Raw genomic sequence first — 18,759 nt, forward strand, 5'->3', positions numbered from 1 at the left:
CGTGTTTCAACTACAGTGTGTGAATGCCACACTTGCCAACCCTCCCGGATTTTCCAGGAGACTCCCGAAATTCAGCACCTCTCCCGAAAACCTCCCGGGACAAATTTTCTCCCGAAAATCTCCCGAAATTCAGGCGGAGCTGGAGGCCACGCCCCCTCCAGCTCCATGCGGACCTGAGTCCGCTTTCCCACAATATAAACAACGTGCCTGCCCAATCATTATAACTGTAGAATGATCGAGGACGAGTTCTTGGTTTCTTATGTGGGTTTATTGTTAGGCAGTTTCTTTAATGTCCTCCCAGCGCGATAACAACACACAACAACAGCAGTCAAGTTTTCGTCTACCGTAAAGCAGTTCATCTGTCGTTAACAGCAATGTTGTGACACTCTTAAACAGGACAATGCTGCCATCTAGTGCATTTGATGAAAGCACTTTTGTGCGTGCCACACAGCAATGCATCATCAGAGAGGGTGTTCAGCATGGTTAGAAAAATAGTGACAGAGAATAGAACAAGGATGGACAATTCAACCCTTAACTCAACAATGAGTAGATGAGTGTTATGTGTGTGATATGTGTAAATAAATGAACACTGAAATTCAAGTATTTCTTTTATTTTTACACATATACATATATATATATATATATATATATATATATATATATATATATATATATATATATATATATATATATAATAAAATAAATATATATTTATAGCTAGAATTCACTGAAAGTCAAGTATTACTTATATATATATATATATATATATATATATAAATATCCATCCATCCATCCATTTTCTACCGCTTATTCCCTCCGGGGTCGCGGGGGGATATATATATATATATATATATATATATATATATTAGAGATGCGCGGATAGGCAATTATTTCATCCGCAACCGCATCAGAAAGTCGTCAACCATCCGCAATCCACCCGATCTAACATTTGATCAGAACCGCATCCGCCCGCACCCGCCCGTTGTTATATATCTAATATAGACGATGCAAGGCATTAGTGAGGTTATAAAGCTTTTGCCTGTTAAAGAAAGGAGACTGATCCAATGCAGCACAGACATTCGCGTGCCACGCTGTCACGACCCAGACGCACACCAGTGCGCAATCATATGGGAGCCGCGCTGAGCGCGCTGAGCGCGCTGAGCGCACCTCCAAGCGCGTCTCGCTGCCGGCGACGGCCGGGTATATGGGCCCGACGCTCCAGCGCCATCCATTTTCAGGGCTAGTTGATTCGGCAGGTTGGTTGTTACACACTCCTTAGCGGGTTCCAACTTCCATGGCCACCATCCTAGCTGCTGTCTATATCAACCAGGGTGAGCCCCACCCCTTTCGTGAGCGCACTGCGCGCGGAGTGACCCCTGTTACGCGCCCCCGGCAACAGGGGTGGCGGGCAGGTAAGCTGCGCGGGCGGAGCGCGCGGAGTGACCCCTGTTACGAGCCCCCGGCCACGGGGGTGGCGGGCAGGTAAGCTGCTTATCTGCTGCGCGTGACGCCGGCCGCGGCGAAGGCGGACGAGGTGGGGTGTCGGTGCGGTGGGCGCGGTGGTGACCCTGGACGTGCGTCGGGCCCTTCTCGCGGATCGCCTCAGCTACGGCTCCCGGTGGGTCCCTCTCGGGGGAAGGGGCCTCGGTCCCGGACCCCGGCGAGGCGTCCCTTCTCCGCTCCGTAAAAGTGTCCATCTCTTTTCTTTTTTTTTCTTCTGTTGTGGCATATGCAGCAGGTGCCTGCTCGTTTTTCGTATGTGGGTAACAACATTTAACTATGTATGTATATTTCCGAATTGGTTTAACTGCCACCCGCCTGAATCTATTTAAAATCTTTTTTTTTTTTTTTTTCAACCACCCGACCCGACCCGACCCGCGGATAAAATCTAATTTTCTTTATTTTCATCCGCCCGATCCGCGGATAATCCGCGGACTCCGCGGTTGTGCCCGCAAACCGCGCATCTCTAATATATATATATATATATATATATATATATATATATACATATATACATATATACATATATATATATATATATATATATATATATATATATATATATATATATATATATATATATATATATATATATGAAATACTTGACTTGGTGAATTCTAGTTGTAATTATACTCCTCCCCTCTTAACCACGCCCCCAACCACGCCCCCCACCTCCCGAAATTGGAGGTCTCAAGGTTGGCAAGTATGGTGAATGCCAGCGGCCCCGCCTCCACCCACAGACAAAAAGACAGTGGATTACTGACAAGAGGGTTCCCTCCTTTTCTTTCATTTCACTATAGATGATTTAAAATGTTAAGAGCGGACTAGGATCTACCATTTACGAAATGTCAGAAATGGAATAAGAAACAATTGATTACATTATGGGGCTGATCCGGCTCCCCCTGGATTCTGGACATTTTTACTATTGGGAGATACTGTAGGGCCTGGCAGAGGTCTGCGCTCCAATGATTACATAAAATATACAGTTTAAAACAGACGTGGGCAAAATACCTGGGCATGCGGCCCATTAAGATTTTCAATCCGGCCCGCCGGACGTTCTCCATAATTTTTTTAGACCTTTAACATCAAAACTGAGGCCCCAATATGATGTGCTCTGTTTTTAAATGACCGTAAGTCTTGAACTATAGAAAGTATTTCAATGGTTGTAATCTGCTGTTATTACAGTAATCTACGTCACAGCAGCTCAGACGAGGAACAAAGCAGAGTGGGCAGGGGTTTGTTTTCAGAGCAGCCAGCCCGAAAACGCTTGTGTCAGAAACAGACGCGGAAGCAGACTTTTACGACAAAGTTCTGCATAAAAGTGGTAATATATCATATTGTAGGTGTTTATTACACATTGCATTCATATTTTGCTGTTTGTTGCTTTTTTGTTGTGTTTTGCTTGACTGTAAAAGATGTCTATCGAGGAGCTGGTCTGAGAAGTAAAAGAGGAGCGATGTTCATACGTTGTTAATATTCAGTGTTTTATTGATCATAGTTAATATTGTAAATCCCACTTTCTTTATTTTAACCTCTTAAGGCCCAAGTTGTTTTTTTACATGCTTTTTTTATTTATTTATCTTTGCTATTTAGGCTTATTGGACCCTAATTAGAATAAAAACTAAAAAAAGTATATTTTGATATGATGTACTTAGTCCACAAACGTGTACTTCATGTGTAGTGACATGCTAATTTTTATTTTTACACTTTTTTTTTCCAAATTCCATTGTATGTTATAGTCTTCTGACACCACCAGATAGCAGTATAAGTGTCCATAAGTCACTTATATATGTCGGCATAAGACCCCAATTCAGTAGTGTACACAATTTTGGAAATAACAGCTAAAAGGTGCTGTCCACGCATGTGGCCACTAAGACCTCTAGAGGTTGTTAATGTAAATTTTGGGGGTCCCATTCAGTAAAAAACTGTAAAATTCCATTTTTTTTTTTTTCAGGTGGTCTGTCATAACGGACATTGTGACTTTTGGTATTAGTGTTCTTGGAAAAAAAGGGACCCAAACACACATACTGTACAGCATATTTTTACAACTAAATGTGTAAATATAATTTATACACACATACACATTGGCCCTTCAGACACATGTTCTTCTCTCAATGTGGCCCCCGAAATATTTGCCCAGCTCTGGTATAAAAGGATTCCAATATTAAAATAGTCTTCCAATAATTTCTTATAATGAAGGCAATATTTTCTTTAAAAGTTTTAAATAATAATTCACAACGTATAACACTGTACTGTAAACAATTATGTGTTTTGTAATGTTTTCCAGGAGGGAAACCATAAACAGAAACTTGGGCCGAATGTCTGCAGACCAGCGGCGTGCCTTCGGACTGTGGTACAGCAAGGTTCTGTTACCCTCCAACATCACAGCAAGTCATGAGTCACTCATCAGGGACACTGGAAATGTGATCACTTACCTGCCCTTCCACAACTTCCAGCACCTATCACCTGCTCAGGTAACTATCCTCTTGATCTGCGACACCAGGCTGGGAAACAGGACACTGTCACTTCGATTTGTCTCACGGAAGACCTGTCACAGACTGGACAACCTTTGTTTGCTTGTGATGAATAAATTAAGAAGAGGACATTTAGAACTATGTTAAAAAACAAGTTACAGAAGTATGGGCTTATCGTCAAATGTGCACTAAGTCTGATAAAAAAAAAAAAAGGTATCATTGTTCTATGAAAACTATCGTGATAATTGTGTTCTTTGATATTTTGTCCCCAGTTGTTGGATGGACTGGATGTCTTGCAACAAAACGACCTGAGTTTCTTGAAACAGGAGTTTGTGGCACAAACCATTACTGGCACCTACAGAAACTTGACTGCTCAGGACTTCACCAGGTCAGGCTACACTACAAAGAGCAGAGCAGCAGGTCCTATTTGTACTAAAAAATGTACCCCATTTTTACTTTGGGGTGTAATTACTTGTGTTGCCAGCAGTTTACGCGCCCATCAGTCCCTCGAGGATTTTGCGGGCTATTTTTGTGATTGTTGCAGCCTAAAATGCCTGAAACAACTTTCTGAAAAAGCTGTCGCAAAAAGTTTTTTTTTTTTCAACAACATTGAATCAACTTGTGATTTTATTAATTTTATAACCTTAACCTCAAAGATCACAGGATTTCAACAGAAATTAAAAAGCAAATACTGTATTGATGTTTTACTAATTTTATACCACACTTACTTGAAAGTACACACTAAATGGCAGCAGAAGCTCATTCTCAGAGCCCATTTTAATTATCAATCAATCAATCAATCAATCAATCCATCATCAATTCAGTTGTATTTCTATAACCCTTAGTCACAAGTGCCTCAAAGGGCTTCACAAACTCATGACATCCTTTGATCCACACCCATTTTTATGTATCATATTATTATTTTTATTGTATGTATGTATATATGTATTTTATGTATATTTTATATATGTATGTATTATAATATATTATTATTTTTAATAAATATTGTGTGCGTGTATATATATATATATATATATATATATATACATACAGTATATATATATATATATATATATATATATACATACAGTATATATATATATATATATATATATACATACAGTATATATATATATATATACATTAGAGATGCGCGGATAGGCAATTTATCTCATCCGCAACCGCGTCAGAAAGTCGTCAACCATCCGCCATCCACCCGATGTAACGTTTGATCAGAACTGCATCCGCCCGCCATCCGCCCGTTGTTATATATCTAATATTAATTAAAAAAAAAAAAAAGGGTGAAAACTACGCGAATTGCACCTTGTGCAGACAAGATTTTTCAATCGGACACGGAGGAATTAGCGATGTAAAAGACCACGTTGGGACAAAAAAACACAAGTCTAATGCCGTTGCTAGCGATACAAGTGGAAAACTTTCAACGTTTTTCGTCGCCCAAACAGATTCTTTGGATGTGATAAATGCCGAAGTTTTATTTACGGAGGCAATAATTGAGCATGGACTTCCAATTGCACTGGCTGATCACATGGGACAGTTAATAATGTAATGCAACCTTTAAAAATCATTACGCGGTGATCGCGATCCCAAAAATAAACTTTTATTGCATGATAATGTCCAGAAAAATTCGCTTTACATTACTATAGAGTCCTTTTAACGAATTAGTTTGATGGTTTATCACAAACCTTAAATGAAATTCCATGGCCACTGTCCTGCTCTCTATATCAACCAGGGTGAGCCCCACCCCTTTCGTGAGCGCACTGAGCGCGGAGTGACCCCTTTTACGCGCCCCCGGCAACAGGGGTGGCAAGCAGGTAAGCTGCGCGGGCGGAGCGCGCGGAGTGACCCATGTTACGAGCCCCCGGCCACGGGGGTGGCGGGCAGGTAAGCTGCTTACCTGCTGCGCGTGACGCCGGCCGCGGCGAAAGCGGACGAGGCGGGGTGTCGGTGCGGTGGGCGCGGTAGTGACCCTGGACGTGCGTCAGGCCCTTCTCGCGGATCGCCTCAGCTACGGCTCCCGGTGGGGCCCTCTCGGGGGAAGGGGCCTCGGTCCCGGACTCCGGCGAGGCGTCCCTTCTCCCTCCGTAAAAGTGTCCATCTCTTTTTTTTTTTTTCTTCTGTTGTGGCATATGCAGCAGGTGCCTGCTCGTTTTTCGTATGTGGGTAACAACATTTAACTATGTATATATATTTCCCAATTGGTTTAACTGCCACCCGCAAAAAAATAAATAAAAATAAAAATAAAAAAAATATCTAATTAATCCGCCCGACCCGACCCGCGAGCGGATAAAATCTTATTTTTTTTAATTTCATCCGCCCGATCCGCGGACTCCGCGGTTGTGTCCGCAAACCGCGCATCTCTAATATACATACAGTACATATATATATATATATATATATATATATATATGTATGTGTGTATATAGGTGTGTATGTATGTGTATATATATATATATATATATATATATATATATATATATATATATATATATATATATATATATATATATATATATATATATGTATGTGTGTATATAGGTGTGTATGTATGTGTATATATATATATATATATATATATATATATATATATATATATATATATATATATATATATATATATATATATATATATATATATGTACATGTACATGTATGTATGTGTGTATTTATGTATGTATGTATGTGTGTGTATATATATATATATATATATATATATATATATATACACTGTATGTATATATATATACACTGTATGTATGTATATATATATATATATATATATATATATATATATATATATATATATATATATATATATATATATATACACATATATATATACACAGTACAGGCCAAAAGTTTGGACACACCTTCTCATTCAATGGGTTTTCTTTGTTTTCATGACTATTTACATTGTAGATTGTCACTGAATGCATCAAAACTATGAATGAACACATGTGGAGTTATGTACTTAATGAAAAAAGGTGAACTATCTGAAAACATGTTTTGTATTCTAGTTTCTTCAAAATAGCCACCCTTTGCTCTGTTTACTGTTTTGCAAACTCTTGGCATTCTCTCGATGAGCTTCAAGAGGTCACCTAAATGGGTTTTCACTTCACAGGTGTTATAGTTTTGATGCTTTCAGTGACAATCTACAATGTAAATAGTCATGAAAATAAAGAAAATGCATTGAAATGAGAAGGTGTGTCCAAACTTTTGGTCTGTACTATATATATATAAATACGTCTAAACCAGGGATGTCAAACTCATTTTCGATCGGGGGCCACATGGAGAAAAATCTACTCCGAAGTGGGCCGGACTGGTAAAATCATGGCACGATAACTTAAAAATAAAGACAAGTTCAGATTGTTTTCTTTGTTTAAAAATGGAACAAGCACATTCTGAAATTGTACAAATCATAATGGTTTTCGAAGACTTCTATGGAATTGCAAGAACCGAGACTCAGATTTCCCTCGCCCGGACGCGGGTCACCGGGGCCCTCCTCCGGAGCCAGGCCCGGAGTTGGGGCACGATGGCGAGCGCCTGGTGGCCGGGCCTGTCCCCATGGGGCCCGGCCGGGCACAGCCCGAAGAGGCAACGTGGGTCCCCCCTCCAATGGGCTCACCACCCATAGCAGGGGCCATAGAGGTCGGGTGCAATGTGAGCTGGGCGGTAGCCGAAGGCAGGGCACTTGGCGGTCCGATCCTCGGCTACAGAAGCTAGCTCTTGGGACGTGGAACGTCACCTCGCTGGGGGGGAAGGAGCCTGAGCTAGTGCGCGAGGTAGAGAAGTTCCGGTTGGATATAGTCGGACTCACCTCGACGCACAGCAAGGGCTCTGGAACCAGTTCTCTCGAGAGGGGCTGGACTCTCTTCCACTCTGGCGTTGCCAGCAGTGAAAGGCGACGGGCTGGGGTGGCAATTCTTGTTGCCCCCCGGCTCAGAGCCTGCATGTTGGAGTTCAACCCAGTGGACGAGAGGGTAGCTACCCTCCGCCTTCGGGTGGGGGGACGGGTCCTGACTGTTGTTTGCGCTTACGCGCCAAACAGCAGCTCAGAGTACCCACCCTTTTTGGATTTACTCGAGGGAGTACTTGAGAGTGCTCCCCCGGGTGATTCCCTCGTTCTACTGGGGGACTTCAACGCTCATATTGGCAACGACAGTGAAACCTGGAGAGGCGTGATTGGGAAGAATGGCCGCCCGGATCTGAACCCAAGTGGTGTTTTGTTATTGGACTTTTGTGCCCGTCACGGATTGTCCATAACGAACACCATGTTCAAGCATAAGGGTGTCCATATGTGCACTTGGCACCAGGACACCCTAGGCCGCAGTTCTATGATCGACTTTGTAGTTGTGTCATCGGATTTGCGGCCTCATGTTTTGGACACTCGGGTGAAGAGAGGGGCGGAGCTTTCTACCGATCACCACCTGGTGGTGAGTTGGCTGCGATGGTGGGGGAGGATGCCGGACAGACCTGGCAGGCCCAAACGCATTGTGAGGGTTTGCTGGGAACGTCTAGCAGAGTCTCCTGTCAGAGAGAGTTTCAATTCCCACCTCCGGAAGAACTTTGAACATGTCACGAGGGAGGTGCTGGACATTGAGTCCGAGTGGACCATATTCCGCACCTCTATTGTCGAGGCGGCTGATTGGAGCTGTGGCCGCAAGGTAGTTGGTGCCTGTCGTGGCGGTAATCCTAGAACCCGTTGGTGGACACCGGCGGTGAGGGATGTCGTCAAGCTGAAGAAGGAGTCCTATCGGGTTCTTTTGGCTCATGGGACTCCTGAGGCAGCGGACAGGTACCGACAGGCCAAGCGGTGTGCGGCTTCAGCGGTCGCGGAGGCAAAAACTCGGACATGGGAGGAGTTCGGGGAAGCCATGGAAAACGACTTCCGGACGGCTTCGAAGCGATTCTGGACCACCATCCGCCGCCTCAGGAAGGGGAAGCAGTGCACTACCAACACCGTGTATGGTGCGGATGGTGTTCTGCTGACCTCGACTGCGGAAGTTGTGGATCGGTGGAGGGAATACTTCGAAGACCTCCTCAATCCCACCAACACGTCTTCCTATGAGGAAGCAGTGCCTGGGGAATCTGTGGTGGGCTCTCCTATTTCTGGGGCTGAGGTTGCTGAGGTAGTTAAAAAGCTCCTCGGTGGCAAGGCCCCGGGGGTGGATGAGATCCGCCCGGAGTTCCTTAAGGCTCTGGATGCTGTAGGGCTGTCTTGGTTGACAAGACTCTGCAGCATCGCGTGGACATCGGGGGCAGTACCTCTGGATTGGCAGACCGGGGTGGTGGTTCCTCTCTTTAAAAAGGGGAACCGGAGGGTGTGTTCTAACTATCGTGGGATCACACTCCTCAGCCTTCCCGGTAAGGTCTATTCAGGTGTACTGGAGAGGAGGCTACGCCGGATAGTCGAACCTCGGATTCAGGAGGAACAGTGTGGTTTTCGTCCTGGTCGTGGAACTGTGGACCAGCTCTATACTCTCGGCAGGGTCCTTGAGGGTGCATGGGAGTTTGCCCAACCAGTCTACATGTGCTTTGTGGACTTGGAGAAGGCATTCGACCGTGTCCCTCGGGAAGTCCTGTGGGGAGTGCTCAGAGAGTATGGGGTTTCGGACTGTCTGATTGTGGCGGTCCGCTCCCTGTATGATCAGTGTCAGAGCTTGGTCCGCATTGCCGGCAGTAAGTCGGACACGTTTCCGGTGAGGGTTGGACTCCGCCAAGGCTGCCCTTTGTCACCGATTCTGTTCATAACTTTTATGGACAGAATTTCTAGGCGCAGTCAAGGCGTTGAGGGGATCCGGTTTGGTGGCTGCAGGATTAGGTCTCTGCTTTTTGCAGATGATTTGGTCCTGATGGCTTCATCTGGCCAGGATCTTCAGCTCTCACTGGATCGGTTCGCAGCTGAGTGTGAAGCGACTGGGATGAGAATCAGCACCTCCAAGTCCGAGTCCATGGTTCTCGCCCGGAAAAGGGTGGAGTGCCATCTCCGGGTTGGGGAGGAGATCTTGCCCCAAGTGGAGGAGTTCAAGTACCTCGGAGTCTTGTTCACGAGTGAGGGAAGAGTGGATCGTGAGATCGACAGGCGGATCGGTGCGGCGTCTTCAGTAATGCGGACGCTGTATCGATCCGTTGTGGTGAAGAAGGAGCTGAGCCGGAAGGCAAAGCTCTCAATTTACCGGTCGATCTACGTTCCCATCCTCACCTATGGTCATGAGCTTTGGGTTATGACCGAAAGGACAAGATCACGGGTACAAGCGGCCGAAATGAGTTTCCTCCGCCGGGTGGCGGGGCTCTCCCTTAGAGATAGGGTGAGAAGCTCTGCCATCCGGGGGGAGCTCAAAGTAAAGCCGCTGCTCCTCCACATCGAGAGGAGCCAGATGAGGTGGCTTGGGCATCTGGTCAGGATGCCACCCGAGCGCCTCCCTAAGGAGGTGTTTAGGGCATGTCCGACCGGTAGGAGGCCACGAGGAAGACCCAGGACACGTTGGGAAGACTATGTCTCCCGGCTGGCCTGGGAACGCCTCGGGATTCCCCGGGAGGAGCTGGACGAAGTGGCTGGGGAGAGGGAAGTCTGGGCTTCCCTGCTTAGGCTGCTGCCCCCGCGACCCGACCTCGGATAAGCGGAAGAAGATGGATGGATGGATGGATAATGGTTTTTTTTTTTTTTTTACACTTACATGTTGCGGTTAATAGTATTCTATCTTTATTTATCGTTATTTATACTTTCTGAATAAATTATGTGACAATGTTCATCAGTCAACTCCAGCCATCCATTTTTCTACCGCTTCATTGGTGTTAATATTTCAATCTATCAAGATAAAAAAAATAATATCAAAATGTAATTACAGGATGTTATTCATGTAGTTTGCTCATTTTCCTCAACTGGTGCACTAACATCATGTGATTTATCTTTTTTACATATGTAGCATAATCTACAAAAATACAAATAATTGATATTGTGACATCTAGTGGACACATTTAGAACAGCAGTTTCTTTTATTCAAAAATTTCGGCTCATTTTTATACTTAGCAAACTCATCCCGCGGGCCGGATAAAACCTGTTCGCGGGCCGTACATTTGACACCCCGTGTCTAAACCCAGTTATACATAACAGTAGTAATTATTATAATCATAGAAAGAAACACCACCAAATTCTTCCTTATTTTCCGCTGTCTGCTCTGTTGTCCACTTGTTGCAGACATTCTCGGTGTATGTTTTATACCTGAAAAATGTTTGTCCATCTTAACCATTCATTTAAGATAGAGCATCTGTGCACTTTTAAGAGCGAGCTACAGCTATAGAAAGGAACCAGAAGTTAGTCTGAGGCACAGTTTGCAAGGTTTTAGGCTTATTTTTGAATTTGTGGTTGATTATTTGGGCTTTGGCCTTTTCTGTGCTCACAATAAAGTACTTTCTACACACGTTTTCTGGTTTGCGCGCCCTGGTTGACCTGACACGCCCCCAAACACTCACGCAAATGAAACATGTGCAATTACACCGGAGCCCAGACCGACAAGTGATCAGACAGAGTGAGAGTCAGTGGCAATAAGTGGTTAAAATGTAAAAAAAAAATAATAAATTTTTTTGAATATATGCATATAAAAAATATATTATAACAGGAGAAAAAGAGAGCACTAAAAGAGTGAAACCGACTTGCTTTTGGAAAATGTCTCAAGGGCATCCTGCCATTTGTGCAAGTTGAATTTATCATATACCAAAAAACAAGATACATTTCTGAGTTAAAAATAGCCACTTATGTAACTAATCACTAGAGATGTCCGATACCTGCCGATATTATCGGCCGATAAATGCTTTAAAATGTAATATCGGAAATTGTCAGTATCGGTTTCAATCTCCCGCTATTCCCTGGAGACTCCCGAATTTCAGTGCCCCTCCTGAAAATTTCCCGGGGCAACCATTCTCCCGAATTTCTCCCGATTTCCACCCGGACAACATTAATGGGGGCGTGCCTTAAAGGCACTGCTCTTAGCGTCCTCTACAATCTGTCGTCACGTCCGCTTTTCCTCCATACAAACAGTGTGCCGGCCCAGATATACAATATATACGGCTTTCACACACACATAAGTTAATGCAACGCATACTTGATCAACAGCCATACAGGTCACACTGAGGGTGGCCGTATAAACAACTTTAACACTGTTATCAACATGCTCAACACTGTGAACTCACACCAAACAAGAATGACAAACACATTTCGGGAGAACATCCGCACCGTAACACAACATAAACACAACAGAACCAGAACCCCTTGCAGCCATAACTCTTCCAGGACGCTACAATATAGTATTACCACCAAACCCCCCCCATCTTCCGAATTCAGAGGTCTCAAGGTTGGCAAGTATGCTCTAGTATACTCTGGACTGAAGCTGCTTGCCTTCATTGTTTTTGTATCTGTTGTTTTGAGGCATGTTTAAAAAAAATACAAAATAATGCACTTTGTGAAAGTCAAAGTATAGTATTTCCCATAGTTGTAGTGGGTATCAGGATTATCACAGGGAGAGCATGTCCCAAATTCTAAGCTGCTGTTTTGAGGCATGTTACAAAAATAATGCATTTTGTGACTTCAATAATAAATATGGCAGTGCCATGTTGGCACTTTTTTTTCCATTACTTGAGTTGAAGTTGTTCTCTTATTTTGGAAAACCTTGTTACATTGTTTAATGCATCCAGCGGGGCATCACAACAAAATTAGGCACAATAATGTGCTAATTCCACGACTGTATATATCGGTATCGGTTGATATCGGAATCAGTAATTAAGAGTTGGACAATATCGGAATATCGAATATCGGCAAAAAAGCCCTTATCGGACATCTCTACTTATCACACATCAATCTGTGCTGTTCATCATCTTGTTGAACTACGGGTCTTCACACTCCTGCACTTTTCCCACATTGTCCCAAAATGGAATACATTCATTTTTGTCCTCCAGGTTCTAAAAACAATACCCCATAATCACAATGTCAAAAGTTTTTTTTATTTTTTTTTTATTTTGCAAATGTATTAAAAATGAAATCTAAAAAAAATCACTGGTACATAAGTATTCACAGCATTTGCTCAGTACTTTGTTGATGCACCTTTGGCATCAACCATCTCATCTCTGCAGTAATCCACCAATCAGGCCTGTATGGTATAATGGGCGGATGGAAGCCATTTCTTCTAAAAAATTGCCAAAATGCACCTGAAAGACTCTGAGACCATAAGAAAGTCTGATGGGACAAAGATTGAACTCCAGGCGTCTTGTTTAAAGGAAACAAGGCACCGCTTATTACCAGGCCCACACCATGGTGGTGACAGAGCATCATGCTGTGGGGATGTGTTTCAGCGGCAAGAACTGTGAGGCAGGATAGAGGGAATGATGAATGCAGCAATGTACGGAGACATCCTGGATAAAAACCAACGCTTCTCATCCAACCTGATGGAGCTTGGGAGGTGCTGCAAAGAGGAATGGGTGAAACCGCCCAAAGATAGGTATGCAAAGCTTGCGGCATTGTGTAATTAATGTCAAAGGTGCATCAACAAACTATTGGGCAAATGCTGTCAATATGTACATGTGATTGTTTATTTTTTTATTAAAATTTGCAAAATTTAAAAAACATACTTTTTCACATTGTCATTATGGATTATTGTCTGTACAATTTTGAGGACACCAATGTATTTATTCCATTTTGGAAAAAGGCTGTAGCATAACTTAATGTAGAAAAAGTGAAGCGCTGTGAATACTTTCTGGATGCACTGTATATCAACAAACAATGACGTCAAAATACATCCCACAAAATTCCCTGCAATAATTATTACTATGTGTCCTGTGATTGACTGGCGACCTGTCCAAGTGTCTCCAGAAGTCTTCTGGGATAGGTTTCAGCTCACCCGCGACTCTAAAGAGGGCAAGCAGTATAGCAAATGGATGAATGAATGGATATTCAAAGACCGTGTTTATGACTTTAGGTTAGGTAATCTCTCATGCCTGGCAGAGCCAAGTGACCTCTTGGCATACAAAAGCAGCGAGTCCTTCAAGGTCATCTGGGACGTCATCATGAACTGCACTCGTGAAGGACTTAACTTGCCCAGTCACTTGGTAAGAACCGCAACATAAATATAAATAAATCACTGTTTTGTGTCTCTAAAATGCATTCATCATTAAGTTGTCATAGATATTGCTCTCATGTTCTCTTCCAGACCTCCAGTTTTTTACTGAACGGCACCGAGCTGAAAGTCCCGTCTTCACTCAGTCCCGACAAACTGGCAGGTATCGCCCACCTGCTGCCCGCCCTGGGGGCCACGTTCCTGCAGGGACTCACACCATCGCAGCTCCTTGCAGCCCTCCCTGCCCTCAAAACTGTGTCTTTCAGTCCTGCACAGGTAGACCAGTGCACACATCTTACAGTACCGTAAGACAGTGTTCTCAGTTGTAATACACTTTTCCACCACCTGTGGCAGTAATGACAATTTCATACAAACAGAAGACGTTTCTTAAGCACAAAATGTATGACTAAAGTAGTGATACTGTTTTAATTTTATTGACGGTTTCCTTAAGAAACAGATTCATTAATAATTTATTATTTTAGCAAAACAAACATTTATTTTTTGTCAGTTATTTATGAGTCCCTTCTTATGCAGTATATATTTTTTTCTAATCAGCCTGACCTAAGCCTAAGGTTTAAGTGTTAAATAAACAATAGTCTTTGTGATTACCGTATTTTTCGGACTATAAGTTGCAGTTTTTTTCAGAGTTTGGCCGGGGTTGCGACTTATACTCAGGAGCGACTTATGTGTGAAATTATTAACACATTACCGTAAAACAGAGGTGGGACCAAGTCATTGTTTTGCAAGTCACAAGTAAGTCTCAAGTCTTTGCCCTCAAGTCCGAGTCAAGTCCCGAGTCAAGACAGGCAAGCCCCGAGTCAAGTCCAAAGTCAAGACTGGAAAGTCTCAAGTCAAGTCCTAAGTCCTGCATTTTGAGTTTCGAGTCCTTTCAAGTCCTTTTAACCACAGACTAATATATTAACACAGATTGTGTATGCTTTTCAAACGCTGTATTTATTTATTAAAACAAGTGCATTTTAAATTGCAGGAAAGAAAATTGTGCTGACATTGCACTTCATAATAGCACTATTAACCAGTCATTTTAAACATTAACTCATTCCTTTACAGAACAAACACATTGAAAAATAAAGTGCAAATGTACTTATTTGTACAAAAGTGTTAACATTGAAAAAACATGACATATACGTGAACATAACAAAAAAGTTGTACTTTTTATATGTCAGGGCCCTATGCTGCATTGCATTTGCAAAAGACCAAATTAGCCAAGAGTCTGTCAGTCATTTGTGCACGATGGGGGCGTAGTATGATGCCACCATGGCTGAAAACTCGCTCCACTGGAGCACTGGAGGCAGGCACTGCCAAGACTCTCATGGCCACTCGTAACAGTGAAGGAAGAGTCTTCATGTTCAATGCCCAGGACAAAAGGGGGGAGAGAGTTTTTTTGGGTTGGTGCACTACTTGTAAGTGTATCTTGTGTTTTTTATGTTGATTTAATTAAAAAAAGAAAAAATATATATATATATATTTCTTGTGCGGCCCGATACCAATCGATCCACGGACCAGTAGCGGGCCGCGGCCCGGTGGTTGGGGACCACTGAGGTAAACAACCAACAGTATGTCAGAAAGCTAGCTAAAACGGTACACATATTCATAATATAGTATACATTTTAACTGACCTTTATTTTACTATTTTTGTCTTTTTTTAGGTGGCTAAAATACGCGGTGCTGCTGACCGCCGTCTAACGTTACGTGTGATATATTGACTAACGTAATTGCTTAAAAAAATCACTGAACAAAAAGTATGAATAAGGTAGTGAACTGCAACAGATTCCCGTGTTTGCAATAACGTTATAACGTTAGCAGTGAGTTTACAGCCTCACTGATTTAACTACACAGCAAATAAAAGTCACGTTACTTAGCCAATAAACGTTATCTTACATTCAAAACGTACCCTTCTTTGTGCAGCTTCAAATGCCGGACGAAGTTGGAAGTTGTTGCCTCTCCATCAGTAATTTTCGAACCGCATGTGTTGCATACTGCAAACCGTTTTGTGTTGACCACCTCGTAATTTTTATACCCAAACGAAATTATTTTAGGTATCATTTTTTGTTCACTGGCGTGTGGTTTGGACATGTCTTCTTCCTGCAATTTGATTGGATGAATGCTGTGTGATGAAAACAAAGTAGATCTAATTTGATTGGCTGTTGTACTGACAGCACACCAGCTGACACACGCAACGCTGATAGACAAGTACACAATGAAAAATACAGAGCGCTCCCGAATAACTTTTTCATCTTTGGGTTTTGGGGAAAGTAGCAAGTCATGTCAAGTCATGTCAATTCAAAAGGGTCAAGTCCAAGTGAAGTCACAAGTCATTGATGTTAAAGTCTAAGTCGAGTTGCATGTCTTTTTACATTTTGTCAAGTCGAGTCTAAAGTCATCAAATTCATGACTCGAGTCTGACTCGAGTCCAAGTCATGTGACTCGAGTCCACACCTCTGCCGTAAAATATCAAATAATATTATTTAGCTCATTCACGTAAGAGACTAGACGTATAAGATTTCATGGGATTTAGCGATTAGGAGTGACAGATTGTTTGGTAAACGTATAGCATGTTCTATATGTTATAGTTATTTGAATGACTCTTACCATAATATGTTACGTTAACATACCAGGCACGTTCTCAGTTGGTTATTTATGCGTCATATAACGTACACTTATTCAGCCTGTTATTCACTATTCTTTATTTATTTTAAATTGCCTTTCAAATGTCTATTCTTGGTGTTGGGTTTTATCAAATAAATTTCCCCAAAAAATGGCGACTTATACTCCAGTGCGACTTATATATGTTTTTTTTCCTTCTTTATTGTGCATTTTCGGCCGGTGCAACTTATACTCCGGAGCGACTTATACTCCGAAAAATACGGTATGTTTATGTATGTAAATGTAAATGATATGATTCCATGTCATTTGACAATATTTTTTGGTAAACTGTAAGTAGGTTAGATATTCAGTACAGGCCAAAAGATTGGACACACCTTCTCATTTCAATGCATTTTCTTTATTTTCATGACTATTTACATTGTAGATTGTCACTGAAGGCATCACAACTATGACACCTGTGAAGTGAAAACCATTTCAGGTGACTACCCGTTGAAGCTCATTAAGAGAATACCAAGAGTGTGCAAAGCAGTAATCAGAGCAAAGGGTGGCTATTTTGAAGAAACTAGAATATAAAACATGTTTTCAGTTGTTTCACCTTTTTTTGTTAAGTACATAACTCCACATGTGTTCATTCATAGTTTTGATGCCTTCAGTGACAATCTACAATGTAAATAGTCATGAAAACAAAGAAAACCCATTGAATGAGAAGGTGTGTCCAAACCTTAGGCCTGTACTGTATATTTTGAATATGATTAAAATCAAGCGTAAGATGACTAATTCAGGGTTGATAAGTGAGTGTGTCCCGGGCTCTTCTGTAGTGCAAAAGTTGGGCCCCAAGGTCAAAAAAGGTTAAGAACCCCTGCCGTAACACATATGGTTATCAAAACCATCAAAGTATACTGATCCATGCAGATGGATTTCTGTTTTTCTAGTCAACCATTTTTTTAAATTCAGGTCAATTGTCCTCCACAAGGCTCTGCTCGTCACACGCTCTGGTGCACTGCCAACAGGTGAGGAACAGCTGACAAGCAGGGAGAAGTCCTGACCTCTGAGGTGGCAGATGAGGGGAAGAGTTTTGCTGCCCCCACAGCTGTTATCTCAAAGGGGTTCTCACTTATTGACTGCTGTCTTGGCCTCGAATGCAGACCATAGTGGAGTGGATTAACCCACAAACCTGTCACACGTTCAAGCACAACTGAGGACATCCTTCCAAAGATGTTAAACCAGGGGTGTCAAACTCATTTTAGATCGCTGGCCACATGAAGAAAAATCTACTCCGGCACGATAACTTAAAAATAAAGACAACTTCAGATTGTTTTCTTTGTTTAGAAATAGAACAAAAAACATTCTGAAAATGTTTTTACACTTACATGTTGCGGTTAATAGTATTCTATCTTTATCTGTCATTATTTATACTTTCTGAATATATTATGTGATAATGTTCATCAGTCAACTCATTGGTGTTAAAAAAAACTCAACCCAATGGGACACAATGAGAAACCTTGAAGGGGACTGCAGATGTGGGGTAAAGGGTATTAAAAAGATAGTAAAAATGTGTTGAAAAGTTAGTAAACTTGTATTTCACAGGCCAGTTTTTAGTGCTTTAGCTGGGCCTATCCCAGCTGACTTTGTGCGAGAGGCGGGGTTAACACCCTAGACTGGTCACCAGCCAATCACAGAGCACATATAGCAGTGGTTCTTAACCTTGTTGGAGGTACCGAACCCCACCAGTTTCATATGTGCATTTACCGAACCCTTCTTTAGTGAAAAATAAAATTGTTTTTTTCAAATTCAAGACAAAGTTATATGTTTTTTTTTACTGGTGCACAAAATTAACCGTGCATGAACATCACCTTGTTCAAAGAACAAAACCAACACAGTGCATTAACTCACAACAAATTACACACCTTACACACATTACCATGAATTGATTAACGTGGACCCCGACTTAACCAGGTTGAAAAACGTATTCGGGTGTTACCATTTAGTGGTCAATCGTACGGAATATGTACTGCACTATGTAAACTGTACTGTTT

At 42.2% G+C, this 18,759-nt stretch overlaps 1 protein-coding gene across 1 annotated transcript in view; it reads left to right on the forward strand.

Annotated features, from left to right (window-relative positions):
• The window catches only part of LOC133616257 (uncharacterized), a 67,685-nt gene that overhangs the window by 18,438 nt on the left and 30,488 nt on the right, over positions 1–18,759 (forward strand). Inside the window, exons 9-12 of the mRNA XM_061975443.2 lie at positions 3,788–3,974; positions 4,247–4,362; positions 13,961–14,090; positions 14,192–14,374. Coding sequence (XP_061831427.1) covers positions 3,788–3,974; positions 4,247–4,362; positions 13,961–14,090; positions 14,192–14,374 — 616 coding nt within the window. The remainder of the gene's footprint in view (positions 1–3,787; positions 3,975–4,246; positions 4,363–13,960; positions 14,091–14,191; positions 14,375–18,759) is intronic.

Source organism: Nerophis lumbriciformis, linkage group LG15, assembly GCF_033978685.3.
Source record: "Nerophis lumbriciformis linkage group LG15, RoL_Nlum_v2.1, whole genome shotgun sequence".
Classification (NCBI taxonomy): Eukaryota; Metazoa; Chordata; class Actinopteri; order Syngnathiformes; family Syngnathidae; genus Nerophis; species Nerophis lumbriciformis.